Below are 25,361 nucleotides of genomic sequence, written 5' to 3'. Positions count from 1 at the left end.
AAATTACACCTTGCCACAGGATACTTTATTTGATTAATTATTGTGGCTGTTGAAAAATACTCCGTGGCTGGTAGAGGCTAGTGCACAAAAGAAAACTGCCCTCCTCAGGAGGCTGTGCAGAGCATTCTGCAGCAAGCTGGGATCAGATGCCTCAGTGATGCTTTGTTCTGCTCTGGCTTCTTGAAAGCATCGAGAGGGAGAAAAGGTCAGGTCTTTTGTTCCACTCCTCTACCTGCTGGGCTTTTCGGAGGGATTGAATGCAGGGTAAATCTATTGAGCTTCCTGTTGGAGGCTTAAAAATTTGATGCCTGTTTCCTGATTACTCTCAGAAGTACAGGGGCTAAATATTGATTTTCTGACTTTTCAGAGGAGGGAGTTTTCTGTGGTTTCTTGCTCTAATGCACCTCTGTAGCTCAGGTTGGAAAAAATTATTTTCCAAACGAGTAGGAAAGCATTGGCACAGGCTGCCCAGGGAAGTGGTGGTGTCACTGACACCAGAGGTGTTCACGAACCATGGAGACGTGGCACTGAGGTACGTGGTTTAGTGGGCATGGTGGAGACGGGTTGATACTTGGACTGTGATGATCTTAGAGGTCTTTTCCAACCTTAATGATCCTATGATGCTCTGATTTTTTGGCTGGGACTCACTCAGATGCGATGTCTCTGTGGAGTCACCAACCCTGGAGGTGTTCAAGGAACGTTTGGATGTTGTGTTGAGGGACATGGTTTAGTGAGTACTATTGGTGATAGGTGGGTGGTTGGACTGGGTGATCTTGGAGGTCTTTTCCAACCTTGGTGACCCGATGACTCTTTAATACTGTCCTATGCAGATGTTATGTTAACACAGTGTTGCACTCTTGCCCCCTCACTCAGTACAGCTGAACATACATTTTAGAATAAAACTTTCAGGGGAATGGTTTTTCTTGTCCTAATCTGAAATGCAAAAGTGTTTGGGTAACTCCCTTAGGAGATCAGTACTGGATTGCAGAGCCTCTAAGGAGGCTCTAAAATCCTGCAGCTGGATTTGGATACCTATGGCTGTTTTGCTCACAGGCGGACAGCATGGCACAGCCTGGAGCTGTCATCACAGTCTGTGATTAATGCCTGCAGCTTCTGGTGGAGGAAGGCACAGAGGATCGCATTCCTTCCCCTTGCTGCCTGTTATATCACTTCACACTCAGAGATCACCACTTTGGCATCTCACAGTGCCCTGATTCTCAGCTCCTGGAAATAACACACTTGCAGTACAGTCAGTTGTGTATCAAGCAGCTCACACTTCTGGGCTCTGGTCAGTGAGTTTTTTCAGATGGGTCAGGAGGAACAACCTTATCTGCATCTATAGCTGGGCCATTACCATCCTGACCAGTTTTATCCTTTGGGCAACCTGATGTAGTAAGGGAAAGATGTCCCTGTCATGGCAGAGGGGTTGCATCAAAAGATCTTTAGAGGTCCCTTCCAACCCAAAACACTCTATCGTTCTATAACCAGTGAGAAGAGCTCATGAGATGAATCATAGGATCATGGAATTGTGATCACAGTCAAAGGGGTTGGGAGGCACTGGTGAAGATCCCCCAGTCCAACTCCCTGCAGGTTCTCAGATGTGACCTCACAGGGCAGAGCAGAGCAGAGCAGGAGGATCACCTCCCTCAGCCTGCTGGCCACACTTTTTTAAATGCACACTAATATACCATTGGCCTTCTTGGCCACAAGGGCACACTGCTGGCTCACGGCAGCAATTGTCCACCAGGACCCCCAGGTCCTTCTCTGCAGAGGTCATTTCAAGTCAGCCCCTGACCTGTGCTGATGATTATTCCTCCCCAGGTGTAGGACTCAGCACTTTCTCTCTTTGAACCTCATCAGGTTCCTCTCCATCCAACTTTCCACCCTGTCCAGGTTTTGTTGGTCTAACAGCTCATCTATTCTGAGCACAGCCATATATTCAGAAGCTTTCAGTTCTGCCCAAGGACTGAAAATCCAGTCCTGGTTTGGGGTGCTAAAGTCTTGAGCTGGAAACTCTACCTACTGCCCAGCCAGTGACACCTTTCTGTCTTTCACATTGAGTAGATTACCCTCTATTTACTGGTGGTTTCACTTACCAGAGCCATTTCCCTGGGTTTCAGTTGCACTCACAAAATGACAGACTGCAGCATGCATAAGCTTTGCCCTTTCTTCCTTGAGCTACTTGCAGAAATATAAAAAGGAGTGCTGAAAACCAAATCAACCGTGCATCTAATGCATTATTCTACACCCACCCCAGGCTACTTTACTGAAATAGTCTGCCTTGGTGTCTGCAGTCCTTTCTCCCTTTAGTTATTTGTCTAACTGATTAGCAATCTGTTCTATGTAGAGAGGATATTTATACTTTGAATAGCTGGCAATTCCTGAGATTGGAGATCCCAGATTAGACCTCTGTGGGATGATGTTTTTTGTTAAAAAAAAAAAAAAAAGACCAGCAAGGTCTTCCCTAGGAACATCATCCACTCACCAGAAAGACAAGCTCAATGGGAGCACCCCCAGATCTAGTTAGCATCTAATCCTGTGGCTCTCATCACTGTAAGGTTGAACGCTGTAGGTGCAGATAGAGAAAATTCTGTATGCCCCTGAAACAGCTCTTGCAGGCTGTTCTTTAGTCTCATCATGTTGCACTGATGACTAGAGAGGCAACAAAGCCTTTCCAAGGACCCAGGGCTTCATGAGGTGTCTTAACCCTTCACAAATCTTGTAGCTCTACCTGAACCTCTCTGTTTTTCCCCATTTTCCACGCAGAGCTGAAAGAGAGGTGAAAGTGAAGTAATTCTTTCCAACAAAACAAGTCTGAATATAGCTATTTCTTTGCCTCCCAATATCAGCTTTACTATGTTCACTAAAACCTTGTAGTCACTCAAGTCTGTTCTTTCTAGCTGTAGATGTCCCTGTTCATTGTGGGATACTTGGACTAGAAGAGCTTTAAGGGTCCTTTTCAACTGAAATGACTCTATGATTCTATGAAGAGTGTGGGAAAGGTGTCTGGATTTGATCTGTTTTTTTTATGGCCTTTCAGCGAACTTGGATCAAGATTTTTCCAGTAGAACACGCACTGTGCTGATTAATTCCCGGTCTGTGTTGTGGATGCACTGCCCACGTGAGAAGGGTGTTGGCATCTGCACCTTATTGGTGCTGTGACCTCCCTTCCTGAGGTGACAGTTTCCTGGCATTCCTCATGTCACCTGCCAACATGACCTCAGGTGATCCATTCATGCGGAGGCGGCAATTAAGATGTAAACAAGGGAACTTTCTCAGCACGTGGCAGGTGGTTTGCTGGCCAGGGAGTGATCACTGTGTCCTACAGCCCCATCATGAGAGAGGTTTTACCTCCTTCTGTTTGCTCATCCAGGGAGCGCCTGTGAGTCTCTCTGAGCATGATGTTATTTGTGCCATGGGAGAGGAAGTTGTAACTGGATGGTCATTACCATGAACACATCAATCCAGAGCCCAGACAGAGGAGATTCTCATATTTAAGCATCATCCCAGTAACTAAAGTAGGCATCTGACAAGACTCAATGTTTTGGACCTTCTTAACTGAGGTGGGGGTTGAACTTATTTTGCCACTTCTCAGTGGGTCCTGGACAGATTACCTTCATGATTTTGGGGGCACATCTGAGCACACTGGAGGACTGACCCTTTGTGCAGAAAAGAAAGCAAGATTGGAGGTGAAAGCCCAGAGAGACAAGGGTGTCTCAGGCAGCACTGGATGGACGGAGATCAGCAGTATCTAAGATTTCCCCAAATTACCTCAGAAACCATAGCAGGCAGTCTGGGCTTCCTATTATAAGAGGCTAAGTGTTCAGTTCACTGTGAGTGCCTTCACAGGGAGCAGAGACCACATGCTGAATCTCTTACACATCAACAGACACCAGTCATACAATGGAGAGGGCATGGCATGGCATCAAAGCAAGGATGTGTACTTCTTGGGAAAAGTTTCCCAGGCACGGATGAAGAGAAGATATTTTATTTTAAACAGTAAGGATCTTCAGAGGTAATTACCTCGAGAAGTGGTGGATTGTCTTTGTTGAGGTGTTTAGATCAAGATAGCATAGAAGAAACTTGTTAGCCAAGAAGAAGGTGGATGGCTGCTACATTCAGTTTCATGATCTACAGTCTTCTGACCTCAAAGCATTAATTCTAATGAAGAGTGCATAACACAAATTGTCATAGCCTCTCAAGCATCCAAATTTCAGTAGGACAGGGAGCAGGAGTGGCATATAGTGGCATTACCTTCTTCCTCTTTGCTCAGTGTCATACAATGCTTAGAGCTCCCAACAACTGATGTCTTTGCTACTTTAATTTCTTCCAAGAGCCATTGATTCTCTTGACAATCAGAATCCTGATTTTCATGAGGACTAAGGCACTTGTCACCGAGGGCATAAGTCTAACCTTTTTATTCACTGTTTCTCAAATGAAGAGTAGAATAGATTGCAAAATCTTTAATTGTTCTCAGATCCCCTGCTGGAGGTGAAAGAAGCGGTGTGCAGATAGCATTGGTGTATTAAATCTCTATGCTCTGTTAGGGTGATACAATACGTGAGTCAAATGGAGTAGAAGTAAGGCAATGAATCAAGAGCCACTTCTTTTGGCTTTCCACACTGTGAAGTGCCTGGGAAATTCCCCATAATTAGACTTTACTCCGAGCCAACTATTCATTTTCTTCACTGCATCTGCAAATGGGAAATTATATGGGATGTGGGACTTCAGAAGAAAGGTACAGAATTTGCACTTTTAGAATGATACATCTGAATATCTCTTAACCAACGTCTAACAAGCATATACTCTGCAGGCTTAATGCCATGGAGTGATCCCCAAAGCAGCGTGGCCAGTCATGAGGTTGGATTATGGTCCTGAGCAATCAACAACGAGAGAAGAAATACCGAACAGATGATAAAAGCAATCCTCTTGGCAACTGTAACAGAATAGCTCTGCCCAGGCTCCTCCTGAGTTAAGCTCTGTTGGGTTTCCCTCGCTCTTGCATTTGAGATCTCCTCATAACTAGCAAGAAAGTCATAGAGGAGGTCATTGTGGTGGAGACCTAGCATGGAAGAGACATACATGGCTCCATGTCACACATCTTGATGCATACAGAACTAGTTTAAAGGGTCTTTTAATCTCACTTCATTGCCTGCCCTGGAGGATCCCTTCAGATGATGTTCAACTAGCCCAGAAAGCTGCCAAATGAACCATTTGGATAAAAAATAGACTTTCCAAAGAGGTGTCTTCATTCCTTTGTTTTATGTGCAGTTGATGTGGTAGAGATGGTGGGTGCGTTTTGTTTAACCTAGATTATTTCCTACGCCAAAAGTAGCTGTAAAGCTTCATATAGAAGCCAGGCATGGGAATAATGTTCTAGCAAGGGCTGCAAGGTCCAGATGGACACTTCATTCCATCGGGGCTCCTGTGAATTAGCAGGCAGCTGATCTCCCCTGTGCTCAGACAAGCCCAATCCTTCTTACCAATCCCTGTGGGAAGAACAAGGAGGGCAGCCTGCTTCATGCTCTACCTTTCCCTTTTGGGGTTTTCCCTACTGGGAAAAGCTGGATGCCTTCTGTATTCAAACCTCCTGTGCAACAGTATTGTGAGTGAGCTTAGGGAGCTGTGAACAGGAAGAAACTTGATGGATTGATATGAAGGTTATACCTTCAGAAAAGAAAAAGAAAAATCAACAGGTTCTGAATACTGAAGACCTGTTGGGTACATAAGCACTCTTTCAAACCTAGCACATCTGTTCGGCAGGATTCCCAGTGCAGCTTTAATGCCAGGGGAGCCATGGCACAGTGCTTTGCTTCAGCAGCAGCAGCAGGTTCAATGACTGATGGAGCAGTTCTGAGACTTGATCCTGTAGTTTTACCCCCATCTGTGTAAGAGATTCCCCCATTCATTGTTTTTGCAACACAGAAATTCAAAGGGGGATAATGATTGAGGCCTTTTGCTGACTAACATCCCCATGTTCATGTTGCTGACTAACATGCAAATAATTAATAATATTTATTAATATTATTTATGAGCTCCTCTCCATTAGGTGAGACCTCTCTTTCTGAACTCTGATGAACAGTGATGCCTGGGCTGTTCTTCCACCCTCCCCCTCTTCTTCCTCTTCTTCCTTCCAATTGAGGGAACTGGGCTTGTTTAGCTTGGAGAAGAGAAGGCTGCAGGGAGATCTCACTGCAGCCTTCCAGTACTTGAAGGGAGCTTATAAACAGGAGGGGCAATGGCTGTTTAAAAGGGTGGATAGTGATAGGACAAGGGGGAATGGTTTTAAACTGAGACAAGGGAGATTTAGGTTAGATATTAGGAGGAAGTTTTTCACTCAGAGAGTGGTGAAGCATTGGAAAAAAAGTTGCCCAAGGAGGCTGTGAATGCCCCATCCCTGGAGGCATTCAAGGCCAGGCTGGATGTGGCTCTGGGCAGCCTGGTCTGCTGGTTGGCGACCTTGCAGATAGCAGGGGGTTGGAAATGGATGAGCATTGTGGTCCTTTTCAACCCAGGCCGTTCTATGAATGAATTCCTTCTCCACGGAAAGGAGACAGGCAGAGCAAAGGGATCATGTAGTTGGTTTCAACAACTGGATCTTTTCACTAACATGTTGATGGTACTTAGATGGCATACTCCTGCTTTTTCCAGTGGGATTCAAACATCTACAACATCTGCCTTCAAACATCTACACTGTAAAAATGGAAAGGTGGTGCAAGCAGCGTGGTAAAGAAAAGGAGAATGATAAGACTGCAGTTTAGTCTGCAGTCCCTGAAGAAGTTATTCTATGCCATCCCACCTCACTAGCTTGAATGGGAATATTTATGTCCCACTGCTGGTGGGAAGCCACAGAAAATCCACTTTGCATGGTCATTACTGAATGAGATGAGTGGAACTGCTGTTGGTAGAGGAAGGGCTTTTCTTACAATGAGGAATGTGTACTGGTAGGTTCACACAGGAGGTGAACACTGTCCCATATGGTGTCTCATTCCAAAGTCTCACCTGGAGATTGTAGAATCACCAAGGTTGGAAAAGGCCTCCAAGATCATCTCGTCACACCATCCACTTACCACCGGTATTTCCCCACTAAACTGTGTCCCTAAGTACAACACCTAATTGAGGAGAGGCAGAAAGATATTGCTCTTCTCTCCAATCCCCCCCAGGAAATGCTATCCTTACAGTGGGAATGCATAAAAATAAAAATTATGATTGAACCTTAATACTCAGTTTTGTGTGACCGGTCTGGACCATTCTGTCACCATAAGACAAATGTCTTTTGTCCTTCAAGACTGTCAGCTTTCATAACCCTGGTGTGTCAGGGGAGCTGTAGCCTCTCAAAAAGCGTGACTTTTTGCCTACTTGCTAAGGAATGAGAGTTTTTACTATAGTGGAAAATGTTCCACATCATAAATTTAACAATGACTGATTGTCATATGAGAAGGATGGCTTAAAGATTAAAAGCTGCAGAAATTTAATTATTTGTAGGCAATTTTTGCTCATAGAGGCCAAACAGTTCCATGCTGCAAGCAACACAAGGCGACATCACACCCCAGGTCTTTTCTTTCCCATCCTGAATAATGTTTTGCTGAAAGTTGTTCAGCCTACCCAGCCTTGTGATCAGTAGGCATAGGGCTGTCCTTCTTCACTTGCATTAACTTGTTCCATGGGATTTGGTGATATACGTAATAAGTCAGCTTTAGTCTGTTTGCTAGTTAATCTTTGGACAACTTTCTAGGACTCAGTTTACAAAATACTGCTTGCATAAGCAACCTCTATCCCTGTCTCATTCACCACCATGCAGGCATTAATCTGAATGTATTAGAGGATTGTCTCACACTGTCTGGAATTAATATTATGAAAGCACTGGCTGTTTAAGTGCTTCTAGCCCTCTTCCATATATAGGGGCTGGGTCAGACCCACCAGTGCTGAGACAGTCCTTGAGTTGGGGTCTATGAATTGGGGTGTCAGTCCATTAACCACAAATTTCTTTTTCTTTAGGTCCATTCCTGGTGATTGCTGATGTGTTTATTCAGGAACCATGGTCATCCTACGGCAGGTGAGTGGAGCATTCCCCTCTTCAGCATTTCTAAATTTACCCCATCACCCCAAGGACTAAGAAGACTTCTCTGAGGGGGAAGGGTTGAATCAGGCTATTTTTATCCTATTCTATTTCTTTAAAAGGACTGTTACAAGATGCAGGGATACTCATTAGCCTTAATCCTTGATTGGCTTAGAGGAAATCATTGCTCTCTGTGTGTAGTCCAGATTAACCTCATGGAGTGTTCTGCTTCTATTTTCTCATCTGGGATGGCCCAGGAGCTGCACGTGAGTCCTGGATATGCAGAAGAGTAAACCAACTTTTTGCCAGCCACGAAGAATGTTTACTGCATGAACTGATTTCTGATTTCAAGTAGCAGTGCTGCTTTGGCTGTGCAAGAAAAGGAGGGGTTATCATATTTAAAAAGAATTGATGCATTAAGCTGTCGATTCAGAAATCATTTAGGGCTTCAAACTAGTTTTCCCTGTATCTGGGCATAGTTTGAATTATGGAATCATAGAATCTTTAAGAGTGGAAGGGCTACTAAGAACAAGTCCAATCATCAACCAATCCCCACCACACCCACTAAACCATGTCCCCCAGTGCCACATCTCCATGGTTCTTGAACAACTCCAGGGATGGTGACTCCACCATCTCCCTGTTCATCTTCCTATAAGCTTTTTTAGACCAGATACTTATTTTCTGCTCAGACTTCTCAGTTCATCTGCACGGGATTTTTAGAGTATATAAGGAATCCACAAGTGAACTCCTAAAAGTTGTCAAATGCTATTTGATACAGTTTTCTGAGATTAAAACAGTATTTTGAGATTTAATTACAAGACAAGAAAAACACTAAACCTCCAAACATCCTGAGATTTTCAAAAAGCTCTTCCATTTACAGAAGGAAGTGGTGGAGTCACTGTTCCTGGAGGTGTTGCAGAACCACAGAGATGTTGGGGGATATGGTTTAGTGGACATGGTGAGGATGGGTTGGGTTTGGACTAGATGATCAAAGTGGTCTTTTCCACTCTTAATGATTCTGTGATTCTATAATTCTATTCTCAATATTTTGGTGCTGCCAGCTTTTTGCTGACAAATATCAGTTTACATAGAACATTTCTTGCAAATCTGTCTGTAGCATGTTGGGGTGATCAAGGACCTTTATACTGAAATGCAGGACAGTTGCTCAATTGATTTGAGGTAACTTTACATGGTTTACCCCATCTTAAGGTTCACTCTGAGTCAAAGATCTAAGTTATATATCTGTGCTCTTCCTATTCCTGATTTTATGACTTCTCAGATAACTTTCCCTCTGGGTCTGTCTGCTCTAACCGTGTCCCAGCAGAGACACTCAGAGCAGGGTACCCAGCAGCGCGTCCAGGGGCTTCTGGAGATCTTCAAGGTTGGCTCTGTGCAGCTGAGCATGGAGGGCAGTGAACAGCATTGAGCAAGGAGAAGGCAACACTTAGGGCTCCTACACTGTTTTCTGTGCTTTCCATTCAGTAATTCAGAAGAAAAGACAATATTGTTCCCCAGCAGGGGCCCACAGGGAGCCAAACTTATCAGCTTTAGTCACTAGCAAATTACTGATGACAACTTCATTTCCATGCACAAAGTAAGGGAAGGAATAAAAGGAGAGCTTCCCAAATTCCTGCCTTGGCAGCCAAATTCATTTGCCTTGGCAGCACAGCAGTGGTTTGTTTCTCCATGTTTTGCCTTTTATTTAAAGCAGTGATGTTTTGACAGTTGGATCTGAGACCAGGAGAGCATGGTGGAGAGTGCCTGGAGAGTGGTGCATTCCCACTTCACGATGAGTGGAGTTTGCCAAGCTCATCACTGTTCTGATGGCAAAGAGAAAAGATCTGTCGCTTGAAACATGGCCATTTGTGCCAACTCCCTCTTCTTGCTTGTGTGGACAACAGTAACATAACATGTTTTTATAGCTATGGTGTCTCAGTGCTCTAGGCTTCCTGCAGACCAATAGAAATGGCCTTAAATTGCATCAGAGGAGGTTCAGGATGGATATTCTTCTCCAAAAGAGTGGTAATGCAGTGGCACAGGTTGCCCAGGGAGGTGGTGGAGTCACTGTTCTTGGAAGTGTTCAAGAACCATGGAGACATGGCACTGAGGGATATGGTCATTGGGGATGGGTGGGGATGGATAAGGGTTGAGCTTGGGGATCTTAGAGGTCTTTTCTGACTTAAATGATTCTTCGATTCTACGACAAATCAAAAGCATTTATCTGCTGACGATTAAAGCGTGGAAGTATTTCCTGTAGGACCAAATTCAGTGTTCTGTGAACTAGACTTGACATGAGATCATACTGGATCACTCTGGTCTCCTGACCACATCCAGTGCATGCAAGAAGAATGGCTGTTCTTATGAGTTTCTCCCAATGTTAACAACCTGCCAACCAACTCTTGAGTATATAGACATAAGTTAACCATGTAAATATAAAGTAAGCTTACCCAGAAGTGAAGGCCCTGAGGGATCAAGCTCTGCCGAAGTGCCTCCTGCTGTAAAGCTCTTGTTTAGTTTAACATAGAGGTAAAATGCATGCAGATGAAGGTGTCTCCAACTAATCTCGAGCCGTGGAGGAGCAAAAGCTTGGTTGGAAAGCCTCAACTCTGCTTGTTTGGCTCAGCAGTGCTCCTTGTAGGTTGTTTCTGGGGGGCAATGCCAAAACCTCCCTCTTTCTCTGCAGCATTTCACCCTGCAAAGTCTGTACCATCTCTGGCATTCTTACAGCACACAATAGACAAGACTGAGTATTAAACATGCAGAACAGAAATGTCAACACCACAAAAGCCTCTGCGAGGATCCCTTTGCATTAATATTTAAGTGCTTGAATATGTTCAGCTTGGAGTCACCATCTGATTGTGGAATTAGTTTGTGGTAATGATTTAGATAGCATTGAAAATCAGCTTGAAAGAAACTGAGCAAAATGACAGATGCTTTCTTTGTATCCTGGTTCTTGAACCTTTCCTATTTCCAATCTGGTGAATGTGAGGAGGGCAGCGAATGTTCCTTTGATGATTTCTAACAGTGTATGTGCAAGTCACTGCAGAGAAGACAAGGACCTTGCTAGGCTCAAGAAGATAGAACTGGAGATCCCTTTCTAGGACTGGAGTGTGATGCAATGAATCTAGAGCAGCTTGGGGCATGAGGTGACAGCAATGGGAGAGTGACAGAGAAGAGAACCACGTGACAGCCCAGGAAGCATCCCTGATTGCAGGGAAGCTGGACTAGATGATCCTTAATGGTCCCTTCCAACTCAAATGATTTTGTGCTTCTATGATTCTACAAGTTTGCAATCCAAACCTTGCACCCACACCCAACATCATTTCAACTTTAAACCTCCCAGAATAAGTCCAACATGAACAACACTGTCCTTGACACGTTCATATTTGTGTTTTCTGAAGGTATTTGTGGCTCCTGACAGTCACCTTTTCCTAGGCCAGCCTAGGCTTTTGGCTAAAATTTCTCTTTCTCCTCTTTGCCATTTCTACAATGTTTATATATCAAGCAGTCACTTTCCCTCCCAGCCTTGATATTGACTGAAATCCTCTAAAACCTTTATTTTAAACTCATAAAACAAACTCCCCTTCCTCTTATGACAGTAGCAGCCCTTTCTGCACCTGCTCCAGTTTAATTTCTTTCTCCTAACACCAGAATTGCACACAGTGCTGCACATGAAAGAGATTTGTGCAGTTCATTAGCGAGCAAGAATAGATTTTGTGATCGACAGCATCCACAGCGACGCTCCAGGAGATGTTTTCCCTTCCTGGGAGTAAGAACAGAAGAGAGGAGAGTTTGAAATCTCTCAGTCCATTCAGAAACATCTCCCAGCTGGGCTCTGTGAGCACTGTTTTCACCTGGAGCTGACACACATTGTTCTGGCCCAGGCTGATATCAGATAATAAGCATTCAGCTTTGCATCTCCAAGTGATTCATTATGCTATATGTTTTGATAGCAAGAAGGGGCAGGGGAGAAAACAAGCCTTATTGTAGGTTTTCTCAGGGCTGGTCTGTAATCATGTTATTATAAAAAGCAAAACGTAAGCCCACTGTTTGGATTCTCTTTCTCATAAACACTGAATAATTTAAGTCTTCTCCCATTTATGCCTTGTATCTGTCTGATCTATGAGTATGAGGCTTCCCTAGGTAGCTGTAATTCAGCAATGAGAAGTCCAGCACAAGCCAACCAAAGGGCACATTTGCATATAGATTGAAACACGAATCTTTGGGAGCCATTCATTAGTTGCAGTGCTCAAGACATTTGGCATTTTAACAGCTCTCTGCATCAAATCCTTTCCATCAGATTTATGGGACAATTAAAGTGCTGGGGTAGCTGTGTGCAGAAAATGAAGCTGCAGGCTGGGGAGATGTTCTTGTAGTGCTATGGCTGTGGAATATAAATTGCACGATGTCAAAGAAAGGTACTGTGAGCAATCTCAGTCCTGGTATGGAGATATCCTGCCTCTGAGAGAATCTGTCTGAAACAGTTGTTCCTGCTGGTTGATATGTTAGACAAGTTCCCAGAATCCATCTTTCCCAAAGTTTGATCACTGGAAACCTTATTCTATTTGATCTCAACAGAAGGAAAATGTGGAGTGAGAGCTGTTACATCTGGGGGTGAGTTTTCTTTTGATTTTGCAAGAGGCAATAGCAAAACACCCAACCCAATGGGACCTTCATCTGAAGGTACAGGATATCATGAAGCACCCAATAATAAAATTTATCCTGAATTAATCTTGGGATGTTGGGTCTCTCAAGGGAGGGCCTACATTGCTGGGTACAACACTTAGAAGATAGTTTGTCTTGCTGGATGGTAATTTCTGTCTGTCAGAGCTCTTTAAGATGCCACTTAACTTGCTGAGACATGAGGTCTGGAGCAAGGAGAGAGAAATCCAGCCCCTTCAAGTCACATTTTTCTTTTAAGCCTTTCAACAGCCTGACTCTGGAGGATTCGTGCTGTTTGTATAAGCTTTCTATAAAGAAAATCATAAAGCCCTAGAATGATTTGAATTGGAAGGGACCGTTAAAGGTCATCTAGTCCAACTCCCTTGCAAAGAAGGACAGCTACAGCTTGATCAAGTTGCATTGGCTGGTACAGAGATGTTGGAAGTCCTTCGTTTCCCCATTCTGCACCAGAGGTAGAAGTCAGTGTGAGGGTTGATCTCCTCTAGTCCTCAATCCTACTACCAAGGATCTGTTTCCTGTTCACAGTGAGAACTAACTGCATCCCAGCAGTGTGGACAGAGCAAAGGGGACCTGTCCTCTTCCCATCCCCAACCCTGCATGCCCACTTTCCTTCACATCAGCTGTGTGTTAGAGCTGCTGCTGTTTATTATTTCACTATAATCATTTGTCTTAAAAATTTTTAATGTAATTTATTAATTTTTACTTTTTGCTATTATTTATAACTAAGGTCAGTTCTCAGATGGGATATAGGAACTGGAAAACAGGGATTTGGGGGAAGGGCAGAAATTTAAGGCAATAAGGCTGCCATAGAAAATATTTGTGATATGACAGCCCTGATGGGATCCTACCTTTCACATGCTCCATCTCCAAATGACTGTGCAGCCATGGGTGACTATTACTTCTCAACCTCCCTCTTCATCAAATTCCCCTTGCACTTGAAAGCATATAGCAACAAGGCACTGAGAAACAAACTATCAGTGTTTCATGGGTTTGTGGTCAGAAACACATCCTTGGAATGATGCTGATATAAGCTCGTGAAAGATTTGTCCTTTCCAGTGTAAAATTCATTCCTTTTCTTCCATTAGCTGCAGCAGCACTTGTTCACACACACTGTAGATTTCTTCATTAGAAAAGCATTCTTTATTAGAAAAGACAATATCTTAAGCCTGGTTTTCATGCGGTTAGGTTCAAGAAGCTGTGCATGGCTCTGAGGGTCCAGGGAAAGGAAAGCAATAAGAGACCTTTCAGTGGCACCAGCTGTGAAGTTGAATTTCTATCTCAGAAGTCGATCTGGAAATAGAGAGAATGTTGAAGTGTCATTGTACAGACAATAAAATAATTTTATTGAGTTTAAAAGTTAACTCGGAAGACAGAATTTCAGCGAGAGCATAAAAGTGATGCTTTCCACGTCAGTGCAATATACTCATGAAAAGCTTTGCTGATACAAGTTTCTCAAGGCATATTAGGTTTTGCTCAACTGTGTTCACTAAAAAAAAGATTTTTCAGTAAGAATTTTGGGGAAGTAAATATACTTTTAGTTGTTCTAACCCAAAAGAGAAAGGATCTTGATGTTTACTACAATATGCATTAAATACCTCTACTGGGGCTTTCAGCACTGGCAAAATGAGATGATTACATGTCTATCACGACCTGGAAATTTACAAGCTTACACTTCCACATTACTTTTTTTGCAACTCCTGGTATTTACAGATACTGCTCAGCAGTACTGACTGGCTGCTGACATCCCCAGGCACAGCCAGAGAAAGGGAGTTGTGCATTGACTGGTGTAATTGCCTTTTCCCTATTGACCACACCTATGTGTATCTGAATTTTGTAGACATGAGAAGGCCATATCGTGAATCAGCCTTCCTCTGCTTTCTTTCCCAAATCACCCTTGCTGATATCTGCACAAGGGAAGTGGTGTTAGCAGAGGAATGCTGCTGCTTGCTTGCACTGGGGAAAAGTCAATTTTCAAAGCTTACCAGGATTTCATCCTCCACTGGCAAGCTACTTTACAAGCTACAGATTCTGAGAACTTCTGTTTTTGAACAGAAATTTCCTGAGTTACAGTGTGCTAGAGTTGAGAACATACATAAAATGGCCATACTTTACAGACTAGGTCTGTCATACGGAGTAGTCTGTCTCCAAAACCAACTGCTGGCAAACATGAAGGGACAAGTAAGCATATGGCGTAATTTCCTCCTAGTATTTTCCTGTCCTTCACCTAATTTCCTAGCCTTCACCCATGAAATATCATCTCAGAGATTTCCCAAGCCTGATATGAGTTATTTGCTTAGTAGTCAGTCCCCAGTGCCTCTCCTTTCCAACTGTTCAGCTTCCCCTCAACCCTATAAAAACTCATTACTTCTACAGTTGCCCTATTTACCTCTATAGCTTTGTGCTGCACTCAGTTCCTTATGTCTTCATTTGGTATTCCCTTACTCTTTTGTAGGAAGAATATTTTAAAGAAGTATCTCTACAGGCTTTCCCACAACTTATATTCTACCGTAAGAATCCACACAGGCCACTGGTGAAGTTAGGGTGCTATCCTAGCTGGATGTTGGGTGTACCTCTGCCTCACACATCCATTCACATGTCCTACCTGAACCAATTAATTTACATCCTGAAAGCATCACTCCCTCCACGCTGTTTAAACTTTTCCTAAAATCACTTTAGTAGAACCCAGGAGAAAAAGGTGTTGGCTCATTTTGTCTGCTGGAGAAGAAAGAGCCAAATGCTGCTTGTCTTTAAGACTGCGAAAAGTGCCTATTTGAGATAGAACCTTGCCAGTCATTTCCACACCACGTCTCCAAAACCATTTGTACAGCCAACATGAATGCAATGTGAGCAATTTAAATGCATCTCCTACCCCCCAGCCAGCCGTTTTATTGCCGGCAACATTGCTGGCCAGTGACTCTTAAGGTCACACACTGTATTTTCATGATCTGCAAATCACTTTGTAAAGGGATTTTATTGCCCCTTAACCCCATAAAATTGCTACATTCAGTGCAAGGCAGACAGACAGCCCTTTCCCATCAAGTAGATGCCTGAACTTAAACAGACTTTCATCCAGCAAAATGCAATGGAGGCAGTAACCATATTTCCATGACAATTCTCTGTCAGTCTGTTCCGTATGGAAACGTAGGCATAATGACTATCTCTGTGCAATAATACTTTGGCAGTCTCAAAATTAAGGCTGTATGGCAACTCCAGAGTATCTCAAAACAACTATAAAATTGATGAACATTTTTCACACAAATTAATATAAGTTTGTATGATGTAGGGTTTTACATGAGCACCAATCAGCTGCTTGTTGCTGCTCTAGGACTCTAGGAAACAAGCAAACCAACAATAAAACAAAGATTTTGGTTCCAGCAGTAACATTTAACACAATTCTTCTGCAATGCAATGTTTCCATTCTAAACTGAATAAAATGTGAGACAACATTCCTTTGGAGGACACATACACCTGTGCAGACTGTGCAGATAGAATTCTCCTTGTAATAAAATTCCCAGGAGGAAAATAGGTAGTCCCTACAATATGAAAATTAGTTGCTGTTCCAAAACCATGCAAAGCTCATTTCTTTTAAGTTTCTTCCTCAGTGATCTTACCAACAACCATGCCTGCAGTGTCTGTCCCATCTAGTGGATGAGGGAAAGGCTGTTGTAGTCTACCTAGAATTTAGTACAGTCTTTTACACTGTCTCCAACAGTATTCTCCTGGAGAATCTGGCAGCTATGCTCTTTGTTGGGTACAAAACAGTCTGGATGGCCCGGTGCAGAGAGTGGTGGTGAATGGAGTTAAATCCAGCAGGCAACCCATCACGAGTGGTGTTCCACAGGGGTCGGTATTTGGGCTAGTCCTGTTTAATATTTTTAGTGATGATCTGGATAAGGGGATTGAGTGAACCCTCAGTAAGTCTGCAGATGATACCAAGTTGGGAGGAAGTGTTCATCTGCCTGAGGGTAGGAAGGCCCTACAGAGGGATCTGGACAGGCTAAATCAATGGGTGGAGGCCAACTTCAACAAGAGCAAGTGTTGTGATCAGAACAACTCCATGCAATCCTACAGGGTTAGGGCAGAGTTGCTAGAAAGATGTGCATGGGGAAAGAATTTAGGGTTAATTGTTAACAGCAGGCTGAACATGAGCCACCAGTGAGCCCAGGTGGCCAAGAATGCCAATGGCATCCTGGCTTATCAGAAATAGCTGGTAGGACTAGGGTGATTGGCCCTGTGTGTTTGGCACTGGTGAGGCTGCACTTCAAGGGCTGTGTTACACCAAGTCCCTGGAGCATATCCAGAGAAGAGCAAAGAGGCTGTGAAGGGTCTGGAGCATAAGTCTTACAGGGAGCAGTTGAGGTAACTGGGACTGGAGAAGAGAAGGCTCATGAGAGACCTTACCAATCATTACAGCTCCCTGAAAGGAGAGTGTGGCAAGATGGGGGTTGCCTTCTTATGGATAGCAGTGATAGAACGAGAGGAAACGACGTTAAGTTGTGCCAGAGGAGGTTCAGGTTGGATATTAGGAAAGTTTTCTTGTCAGAAAGATGGTAATGCATTGGCACAGGCTGCCCAGGGAGGTGGTGGAGTCACCATTCCTGGAGGCGTTCAAGAACCATGGAGATGTGGCACTGATGGACTGGTGGGCATGGTGGGGATGGTTTGATGGTTGGACTAGATGGTCTTAGACATTTTTTTCAACCTTAATGATCCTGTGAGTCTATGATTCTATTACTGATAATTACATGTAGGAACAACTCTAACTTGTTTTGTTGTGCTTTGTTTTAAGGCAGTGGCAATTAGTCAGCTTTTAATGGCTGGCAATTATTTGATGAAATTTGAGTTTTGAAGCTGGCTTCTGGGTTTGTGTGTGCAAAAAGGACTGATGTTCAGAGGCTTTTAATCACTCTCTGAAATACAAATCTCTTAGAAATGTACTCAGCAAGCTATAAACCATCAGCTGCAATCACATCCCAAGCTCTCAGGTTGAAGGCATCCACAGTGCACACCTGTACATGTTCTGGTCCAACAAAGCAAGCATTTTGGTTGATTCTGACAACTGCAGCTGAAACAGTGAAAAATGGTAATCATCCCCATCTCTATTATCTTGTGCCAGGTTGGAAACCACTTTTTCTCTGTTTGCAGACTGTGTTAGAGTTCGCCTAGCTGAACTTCCTGACTGTTTTCTTTATATATCAATTCCTTCCTACCCTGATCAACCTGGCTATGCTCTAGGTTTTCTACCTTTGGCCAGAATCTTTTTACACCTCTGTGATGATGTGAAATTTGGGCACCATCTGCCGTACCTCATTCTGATTCACTTAGGTTATTATTTGCACAAAAGTTGAATTAAAACTCATGGAGAAATCATCAGAAACCAAATTCTCGATGCACTTGGCAGTTCCAGATAGTTACAGCAGATGGGGCTGGTATTTTGTTGCTGGCAGCCCATGGAGTGTGGTTGGTCCACCTCAGCTCTCAGAGGGATTCACCATTAGCAATTGTGGAACTCTCCAGGCATGATGGGCAGAGGGGCCTGAAGAATCCGCAAATTTGCTCTGCTTTTCCATTTCAAGAGGGATCTGGAGAGTTGTTCTGCATCCATGGCACACAGTCAACTCTGGAGTCCCCAAACCCATGAGGGCCACAGAATATAGATGTTTGTGTGGGGTTTTGATGAAGACTTGAGGAGTTCATTCTGTTATCATTTTCCTGGTGACAAAAATGTCTAGATTCTTCGTAATTTCAAGATATTCTTGAAGTAACATTTTGGAAAGGAGGCTCCATGAAATGAAGAACCATCATTGAGGCTGGTACCAAAGGGACAAAAACCAGTATCTAGATGGTTTCCATCAGAAGCATTGCTAACATGATTTTTATTTTGCCATAATGCTTCATCAGGATGCTGTTGACTAAGCTGAAAACTAACCTTCCTCCAGACCTCACAGCTTCCTCAGTAACCAAGACAACCCTCAGTGAAAAAGCAGTGCAAGTGTGTAAAAGGGGCAGTGCTGCTCAGAGCCAATATGGCATTGATAGAAAGGCAACACTGCTCCTTTTTCATTCAGTATTTCCAAAGATGAGACATGCTATTTTAAATGCTAGAGCTTGTCTAGACATATCAATACCACTTTGGCTAATATAGGCCCTTAGAAGAGACAGGTTTCTTCTAGAAAATCTTGTGTTTACACAAGCATAGATTATTCCAAATGGGAGAAATATATTTTAAGGATTTCTTTACTGTATATCCATATTTTTGTTCATGTGGCAATAGATGTACAGATTAGAAAAGTCCATGTCTGTTAAGTACACAAGGACTAATTGCAGACTCAATGAGGTTGTGAAAAGGCAAGGAGGAGGGAAGAGAGAGCTTGAAGTAAAGAAACGAAAGAGGAAGAATCTTCCTAAAGCATGAAAGATAATCAGCTGCCTCCACCTGCTGAATACTCTGAAAGAGACTTTGACAGGTTTGTGTATGAAAAATAAAAGAGATTTTAATCATAGATGGTGTTGTTTCCCCATAAATAGAATCAGGTAAAACTGAATGTGTGTCATTGTTTCTGGCTTCTTTGAACAGCCTTTCTGGGCCAGGATGATTAACACTGCTTCAAATTTAGATTTCTATGTTGTTTTCTCCCCACTACCAGTGCTTTCTATTCTTTCCCTGCTCCTTCACTGGGGCTTACTGCCCAGTGAGCCATTCAGAGGCTAGCCCAGAAATATGCTTTGCAAAAAAGCCTGTGAAAAATGATGCTGCTGGGTTAATTCCCTGAGCCAGCACACTTGGGATCAAACCAAAACCAGAGAAAGGGACAGGACCAGGCAGCCTGGCTGTATTTTCCTTCCATGGGGACTTTCCGGAATAATTGTGCTTAGTCCCACCTTCCTAAAGCTTGCCACAGATAATGACATGATATAGGAGGGACGTAAAGCTATTAGAGAGCATCCAGAGGAGGGCTACAGGGATGGGGAAGGGCCTGGAGGGGAAGAAGTGGCAGGAACAGCTGAGCACCCTTGGTTTGTTCAGTCCAAAGCAGAGGAGGCTGAGGGGAGGCCTCATGGAGGCCCACAGCTCCTCAAGGCGGCTGCTGTTCCTCAGAGAGGGGCAGCTGATCTCTGCTCTCTGGTGACAGACCAGACTCAAAGGAACAACATGGAGCTTTGTCAGGGGAGGGTCAGGGTGTGAGGAAAAGGCTGTGCCCCAGTGGGCTGTGGGCACGGCCCTGAGCTGATGGAGCACGGGGACAGCGCTCTCAGACATGGGGTTTGGGTTTGGGAGGTGCTGTGTGGGGCCAGGGGTTGGACTCGGTGATCCTTGTGGGTCCCTTCCAATTCAGGATATTCTGCATTCTTAGATTCCATGCTTCTATTCCTCCTGTTTTGATTTCCCTCCTTCCTGGCTTGCTAGATTTGTATTCCTACGATTGCTCTGCTGTCTTGCTTTGGATGCCTTCTATTTACATTTAGGACATTGCCCAGCTTTGAGGCTCAAAAGCTCAGTCGTCATTTCCTGTTCCACTTCTGCATCTTATCAGATTTTGCACGGCCCCATCCCGGGGCCGTGGCCATCAGCTTTTTGTGCGAGACCTCACCAGCTCTGCATTGGCACAGCCTAATCTTCTTGCAACGTCAACGGATTGAGGATGGATTCTCCATGTCTTCCACGTCAATAATGCTGCTCCCCATCAAATAGGAGTCACGGATTAAATTCTCTATCTCTGTGTTTGTCTGCCTGCTTAAAACCCACTCCTGAGCCAAGAAGTCCCAAACAGTCAACAACAAGCTTCTTGCCAAAACCTAGGAATGAAGGCAGGAACCTCGCACCTCCAGTCAAATGCATTATTTTTGCCCCTTTGAACCAAATAGGTGAATGCTGGGACTGATGCCATGTTTTGCAGGTTGTTTTTTTCCCTGCTATCAGTATTGAAATTACAGGCTGAGTGAGCAGTGCATTGATTATTGAATTATTTAACGATCCTTCCTGTGTCTCTGCCTGTGTTTCAGAGAGCCTGTGGATGCAGTGTGTTACCTTGGCTGACAGCTGGTGCCTGATGCACTATGAGAAAATGGGAAGAAAATATTACTTATTTATGAAAGAGCAGCAGCAAAATTATTGGGGTGGCTGATTATCAGTGTGTGTGTCTCTTGCACCATGGTTTTTTGTTAAGTAGAAATTCAAGATTTTTTTCTCCCCTTCCCAGAGATGCTGATGGCAGTTTTGCAGATAAAGATGAGTGCAAAGAATAGAGATGAGCACTCCCAGTTCTCCCTGTAGATCCAGGAGTAGACCCATTAAAGTGAGCAGCATATGGCCGAGTAATCAAGAGCTGAATTGAATCGGACAGGTGATATCTGGAGTTGATGACAGGTGTTTTTAGCACAGTGCAGACTTTGTGCTGCTCAAAGGATTCGGGTAATTGTTGGAAGTCCATATTATCATAATGTCCTATGATGCACCAACACATTTGGACATCAGTCTGCTTTCCACATGACATTGAAATTGGGAGATGGGGGAATGCAATATATTTGCATCTGCGTGCACTAAGGAATTTCTTCCTGACAAGCAGTAAGGAAATAAAACGCTCAGCTTGGACCAAGTTCTCCAAACACCTGGGTACATGACTGTGCCCATTTCCCCCCCCCAAAAAAAGAAAAGGGATTGTTTTCCATCAAGTCTCAGAGGCACCGCTCACAGACCACATTTGGCACACACTGTGTATTGACAGCCATTCTACAGCGTATCATCTTTGTTATATTAGAAAAAGTACGTTTTCTCAAAGAGATGCAGAGAGGACGGTTGACCTGAGTGCAGGCAGCTTCAGCCAACCCGTGATTTTCCATGCCTGTTATGAGTTTAAGCAAAGAGCAGCCCTTGGGACCTTTCACTGTCTGTGTCAGGGATAGGAGCCGCCACAGCTAACTTTGGACAGGCGTCTGCCTCCAAACTTCACCCACTCCAGTGTCAGCTGACCTAGTTTAAATATCTATTCCATGTAGAAGTAACTTCAGAAATGCTTCTTTCTCTTCCTTGATTATAGTAGAGATCTAGATATCTTGAGCATATAGGTTAGTGGAGTCCCACCCAATGTCTTTCACTGCATAACTCAACTTTTCAGTGACAGTTTCAAATAACCAGCTGAAGGACACTTCCTCAGCCCTAACAGCATCTGATATGTTTTCTTTGGACCTCAAAACCACATTGGTGCAAATCAAACCTAAGCTATTATGAAATCCACCTGTTGTGAGGGCAGCTCTGGCAGGTGGAATTCTCCTTTTTGTCTCCAGCAGTGAAGCTCACACCATCACCGCAGCAGGGCATAGTGAGAGCTCAGGTCTCAGTAGCAACAAGAAGCTATTCCCTGTGTTACACTGATTCCTTAGGATAAGAGTTTTTCCCTCGCTGTGTGCGTGCTCTCAGCTGGGCCTGCTGCTGCAGAGACGTAGCACATCATCAGATCAGGGTCCAGCATGGCTCTTTAGGCTCATGCTTCTGTTTCTGCAGTGAGGAGCTAATGTTACCCTGGGGAGCTGTAATCTAAACCGGATGGCATTGCTGACAAGCTGCCAGCCAGCTCAAGGTTTGTTTTCCTCCCCTGCGTCCCTCCCCTTCTTATCCTAAGCATGTTTGTTTGTTTCCCATGCAAGGTGTAGCACGTTCTCTTAGATAAAGATGCCAATAGGAGGATTTTGCTATTGCTCTGCCCCTGGGTGCACGCAGCAGGGAGGCTGATTTCCAAGCTCGGCCATCCCTTCTGTGGAATGGGATTTCCCATTTCCAGGAGGCAGCATGCTTGGACTATTCAGGCTATGTTGTGCTAACAACAGATGCCTCTGACTGAGATACATGGCTCTAACAAGTCCCTGGAAACCTCCTGCTAGCAGGGGAATTATGTAAAAAACATACAGTAGAAATGTGTGGAATTTCAAATCTTCAGCAGCCCCAGGGAAAAGCTGAGCACACTCATTTCATGGCACTGCAGAGACTGGTCCTAGCCCTCTGGGCTCCCTTCTCTGCTTTGTTCCAAGGATAACCTCAGGCAAATCCCTTAGTTTAGTCCTTGGCATCACATGCTGATAAGCAGCCTCGGAAATGTGGTACAGGGCACAGCTGATCAGTGGTCACAGTGCCTGAGTTAATAGTGAGTGAGATAAACTTGTAGGTTGTTTTTTTCTTAGTTTTGCAGTTCATACACTGCTCCTCTCGCAGCAGCATAGTAGTGAGGAAAGATAAGCTAACGAGTAAGGAATATTTGTAGGACTCAGCTCAACTCCAAAGAGCTCATCCTATGGTTCCTTTATATATATTTATTCAATCTTTCCTTTGATATGGGCCTTACCATTGATTATTGGTTTTGACTGAGCATCTGTCTTGTACTTTCTGGGTAAGTATAAATGAGCACTGTGTGTTCAGATCATGATGGAGGTGCACATCTCCCATGAGGATGTCATATTTGACCTGTCTTCTCCCTACATTACTATTCCATCTCATGTAAAATTCTGTTGGCTCTTTTGGCAGACTGTAGACATCCTCAATCTCTAAACTGGCTTTGTATCTTTGAAACTCAACCTATTCATTATATTTACATAGCTACTAGACTTAAACACTTTATGGAATTGTTTGAGTTGGAAGGGACCTATAAGGGACATCTAGTCCAACTCCCCAGCAATGAACAGGGACATCTCCATCAGGTGCTTATAGTCCAGTCCAGCCTGACTTTGAATGTCTTATCTTCCAGGACTTAAACCTACGAAGTTGTTAATTCATCATCTGCTTAGGCTAGGTCTGCTTCACTGATGTCACTGCTGCTCTCAGATGAGCAGAATTAGCATGGTAGAAGTTTGGTACATTCATCATCTACAGACGTTCATGGTGACTGTGTCCTATCAGAAGATTTATAAAGCCTTCTTTCCCTCCTCTAGAGAGGGAAAAAAATGTATAAAAATATATATTGTGTGTCATGGGCAAGTGGCTCCAAAACCCTGTGGAATCGAGGCTTCACTAGAAATTTGTATTAAAATGTTAATAAATGAGAATGGCATAGAAACTTTAGCAGCTTCCTGTCCAGCCATGTATTGTTCTGATCTGTGCAAATCATGCTGACTTAGGCTCTAAATTTCTGTAGAAGATACTGTGCCCCATTTAGAGAACAGTCTTTTTACGCAGAAAGAGGTATTCAAGAAAAGGGTCTGTAGAGAGAGCTGTAGAGTAGGTGCAACATTCTTATCTCCATGGTTCCCATGTTTAGCACATTTTTGTTCACAGCCTAGGTGTTTCTCTCAGAGGTTGTGCTGCTCCAAACACCATCCACTCAATTATTTAAAATTCAGTTGCTATGGATCTACTCAAGGTGATCAGTTTAAAGAAAATGCAGATGGCCTCTGGTTTTGAGTTCCCGTTGTGCTTTGGTTAATTTGGTATGTAAAGGTATTAGGTTAATTAAATGCCATGTGTTGCATGGAGACTGACTGCATTTGTGGATTAATCAGCACCCAAGTGTGTTCTGCGCTGGATATCCTCAAACTGGCAGCATTTTTTTTTTCACTACGAAAGAACCGAAGAGAAGTCAAGGGGAAATGAAGAATTTTTCTGTTAATCTTGCAGTCGTTTCTCTGGGACTGGTGTTTGCAGTGTCCTTCAGGTCTCCGACTAAGCTTTACTCCTTACTGGAGAGACTGGAAGAATTTAAGTGAAGAGTAGCAAAGTTTTTCACTTTGCTTTGAGGATCCCACAACATCGAGTTGTACAGGGAGAGTATGACTGTTGGGTGGAAGTTTTTATACTAGAAGATCTTTACCAAAAGCCAGATTGTGAATGAGGTCAGTGGGTGCCTTACATGCAGCAGGCATGACCATGCCAAAGGTCTGAAGCAAACCAGCCACGTCTCTCTGGCATTCATGGTGGAAAAAGTATAGAAGGCAGAGGGTGGCAAACACAGCTGCAAGACTTTGGAAATGCTGAAGAGAAAGAAAGTCGTCTTCATGCAGCCATGTGCTGAGGTGGTGGAAGATCAGGACAGAGACCAGGGCAAATGGACACTGCTCCGCAACGTCAATCAGGCCCTGAAGCCCGCAACTATTCTAGCGGTAAGATAGGGGGTCCCAGGCTACTAGCATGGCTGGGAGCTTTTAAGCTACTTTGAACAACAGATCTCTCTGTCTGATTACATCCTTCAGCTTCTCTCACCTGAGTCTTTCCTCCTGAGTCTTTGAGGCCCCCCATCCCAGGTGCTGTTGCTCCCATGGTGCAGCCCTGTTGTCCTTGCATTTGGAAGCCCCTCCTAAACATCCTCTTTGTTAATTGAGCTGATCTCTGCGTGTGCCCATCACGGTGCTCCCTCCTCTTGCCCCACTCTTTGACTGTTATTGCCCTTAGGTTGTGAGGTCCCAAGGGCAGAGTCCACCACAGAGGCTTTGGAAAGGCCCTAGCACCTCCTTCATGGGGAGGAACAGTTGGAACGTGGAACACAGTTTAGTGGGCAATATTGGTGATACATGGATGCTTGGACGAGATAATCTTTGAGGTCTTTTCCAATCTTAATGGCTCTATGATTCTAAGACTCTATGTCAACACTGTAAAGTGCTCGGTGGCATTCTCACTCTTCTGTTGCTTGTTTTGGAA

At 43.9% G+C, this 25,361-nt stretch overlaps 1 protein-coding gene across 2 annotated transcripts in view; it reads left to right on the top strand.

Moving 5' to 3' along the window:
• The window catches only part of MYO7A (myosin VIIA), a 96,224-nt gene that overhangs the window by 8,470 nt on the left and 62,393 nt on the right, over positions 1–25,361 (top strand). For both annotated transcript variants that reach the window (XM_048958640.1, XM_048958648.1), the window contains exon 2: positions 7,999–8,056. In XM_048958640.1, the coding sequence (XP_048814597.1) occupies positions 8,039–8,056 (18 nt within the window). In that variant the 5' untranslated portion in view covers positions 7,999–8,038. The remainder of the gene's footprint in view (positions 1–7,998; positions 8,057–25,361) is intronic.

This window comes from Lagopus muta, chromosome 1, assembly GCF_023343835.1.
Source record: "Lagopus muta isolate bLagMut1 chromosome 1, bLagMut1 primary, whole genome shotgun sequence".
Lineage (NCBI taxonomy): Eukaryota > Metazoa > Chordata > Aves > Galliformes > Phasianidae > Lagopus > Lagopus muta.
This window is presented reverse-complemented; position numbering and strand designations above follow the sequence as displayed.